Genomic DNA, 2,216 nt, shown 5'->3' on the forward strand with positions numbered 1-2,216 from the left:
TGGGATTGATTATTGGTGCATGTTTAGCGTTTTTTAAAACTTGGGTGTGTTTTTTATTGTTGCTGGTAATTTAGGTGCGTTTTTTTTTAATTTCTCAGTTATCTCCCTGCCATATTTAAGCTCACACAATTGACTTGATTTTGTTTAAAAAGCCCCTTCGTCATAAAAAAAAAAAATATATATATATATATATATATATATATTTTGTTTAAAAATCCAAGAAAGGTTGAGTTGATTGTCGGTCACAGTACCACTTCTCCTCGAGCCTCGAGGCAATTAATTTGACTTTGGTATTGTTGCATTGCTTCTGTGTGCCGTCCCCATAGTTTGCTTCATGCCCACTTGCTGCAGGAATTTGTCGGGATTATCTAACACCACCACAAAAGAGGCGTTGCTACAAAGTCGTGGTTAATGGCTGCAGCTTTCTCCGGGTTGCGGGGGAATCTGGTCTTCCCTTGCTATAAAAACTTAGAAAAGCATGCACCCTCATGTGATGTACTCTACTAACTATTTACTATAAGAGAGTAATGGCACCTTCGAGTTCGAGGCCCTGCATCTTCAGGATGTGGGAGGATAACAATGCGTATAAGGTGCGGGAGCCTCATTTTCTAAGATTGGGTCCCTACTACCATCTCAAACCCCACAGCCTCGAGGAAACCGTGCTTGATGAGGTGTTGAAAAGGTCAGGGAATAACCGGGTTGCGGTCACGGACGCTATTAATCGTGAGGCACAGGTGATCATTTCCAGGACGTGCTATGAAGGTGGAAATAATACTGAGCACGAATTCCCCGACGATGGCAATTTCATAAACGTCATGTTGAGAGATGGGTGCTTCGTATTAGAGTTCATGCATATCATGGCAACGAAAGAAAACCCGTTGGATGCCATCCCCATCATGTTCCCCGGCTACGACTATCCGATAAGCTCGGCATTGCTGCGGCAGATTCTGCTGGACTTGCTGATGATCAAGAACCAGATCCCTATGCATGTGCTCAGAGAGCTTCACGGGCTGCTCGGGTGTGGGAAGCCGCTCGAAACTATGCTCGACAGTTTCTTGGGTGGTTATTTTACAGGCACTCATTCGCAAAACTTGGCCGATGCTCGGCATCTTTTGGATGCCGCAAGAATTAGGATGCTACCGGCAATGACTACTCATGGGCAAGGAGGTGGTTTGGCAACGTCGATGTCGATTCCCATTCAGACACCGGGGAGGCCTTTTTCGCCCCATGGTGAAATGAGCGTGCGATACAGCGCTATCGATCTCAAGGATTCTGGCGTCATCATCTCAGCAGGAGATAAAGGAAGGGTGGAATGGTCGCCCAATTTTGCATGGAGGACCCTTCTCAAACTCCCTCCCATCCTCATCAATAGGGACTCGAGCTTCGTCTTCAGAAACATTGTAGCTTATGAGCAACGCCTTGTGGACCGAAACAGCCCCATGCAGCCGGTATCCTCTTACTTGCGCCTGCTCAATGACCTCTTGCGCACCCCTGCCGATGTTCGAGCCTTGAGTTCCTTGAAAATCCTCATCAACGGTCTCGGCAGCGACGATGACATCCTTAACTTCTTCAAGGAGCTTACACTTGGAGACACGTATGGGATAGATATGCTCTCCATGATCCGGAGTGATATTAACCAGCACTGTGAGTCCAAAGGGATCGCGTATTTGGCTGATTTGAGGCGCACCTATTTCAGGAGCCCATGGGCCTATTTCTCCTTCACTGCTGCCATTGTTTTAGTTGTTCTCACTTCACTTGAGACGATTTATGCCATCCTCGCCTACCACCACCCCGGTTCGAAATGAAATAAAAAGCTTGGATATAGCTTATTGCTTCTTAGAGTTGTTCTCACCACTAATTTTTAAACATTATTAGACATAATTGATTATATTTCATCATTAATAGCTTCTCTCCAAAAGGCAGCATCTTGAGAAGACATCACCTTTTAAAAAGACACAAGATCATTCTCAATTAGAAATGCATAAATGTCAGAACCAAAGTTAGTTGGTTTTCTAATGCGTTTACTGTGTCTAACTCCAGTTTCTGGTTTATCAGCGATGCTCATCTACTATAATACGACTGTCATCAAGAAGAGAATCAAATGCATTTTTATGTTCTATGAAAGATGCATCTCTAGATTCTACAATAACATCATTAACATTATCTAGAAATCTATATGTTTTACTATGTTCAGCATACCGAACAAATGCACATTT

The 2,216-nt window shown here is 43.9% G+C and overlaps 1 protein-coding gene across 1 annotated transcript; it reads left to right on the plus strand.

Annotated features, from left to right (window-relative positions):
* Positions 1-430: 430 nt before the first annotated feature.
* Positions 431-1,841, plus strand: LOC149827120 (UPF0481 protein At3g47200-like). Its single transcript, XM_090020230.1, has one exon. The coding sequence runs from the start codon at positions 528-530 to the stop codon at positions 1,803-1,805; it is 1,278 nt and encodes a 425-aa protein (XP_089876356.1). The 5' UTR covers positions 431-527; the 3' UTR covers positions 1,806-1,841.
* The last annotated feature ends 375 nt before the right edge of the window (positions 1,842-2,216 follow it).

The sequence above is a fragment of the Nuphar pumila genome, chromosome 10 (assembly GCF_984573655.1).
Source record: "Nuphar pumila chromosome 10, dmNupPumi1.hap1.1, whole genome shotgun sequence".
Classification (NCBI taxonomy): domain Eukaryota; kingdom Viridiplantae; phylum Streptophyta; class Magnoliopsida; order Nymphaeales; family Nymphaeaceae; genus Nuphar; species Nuphar pumila.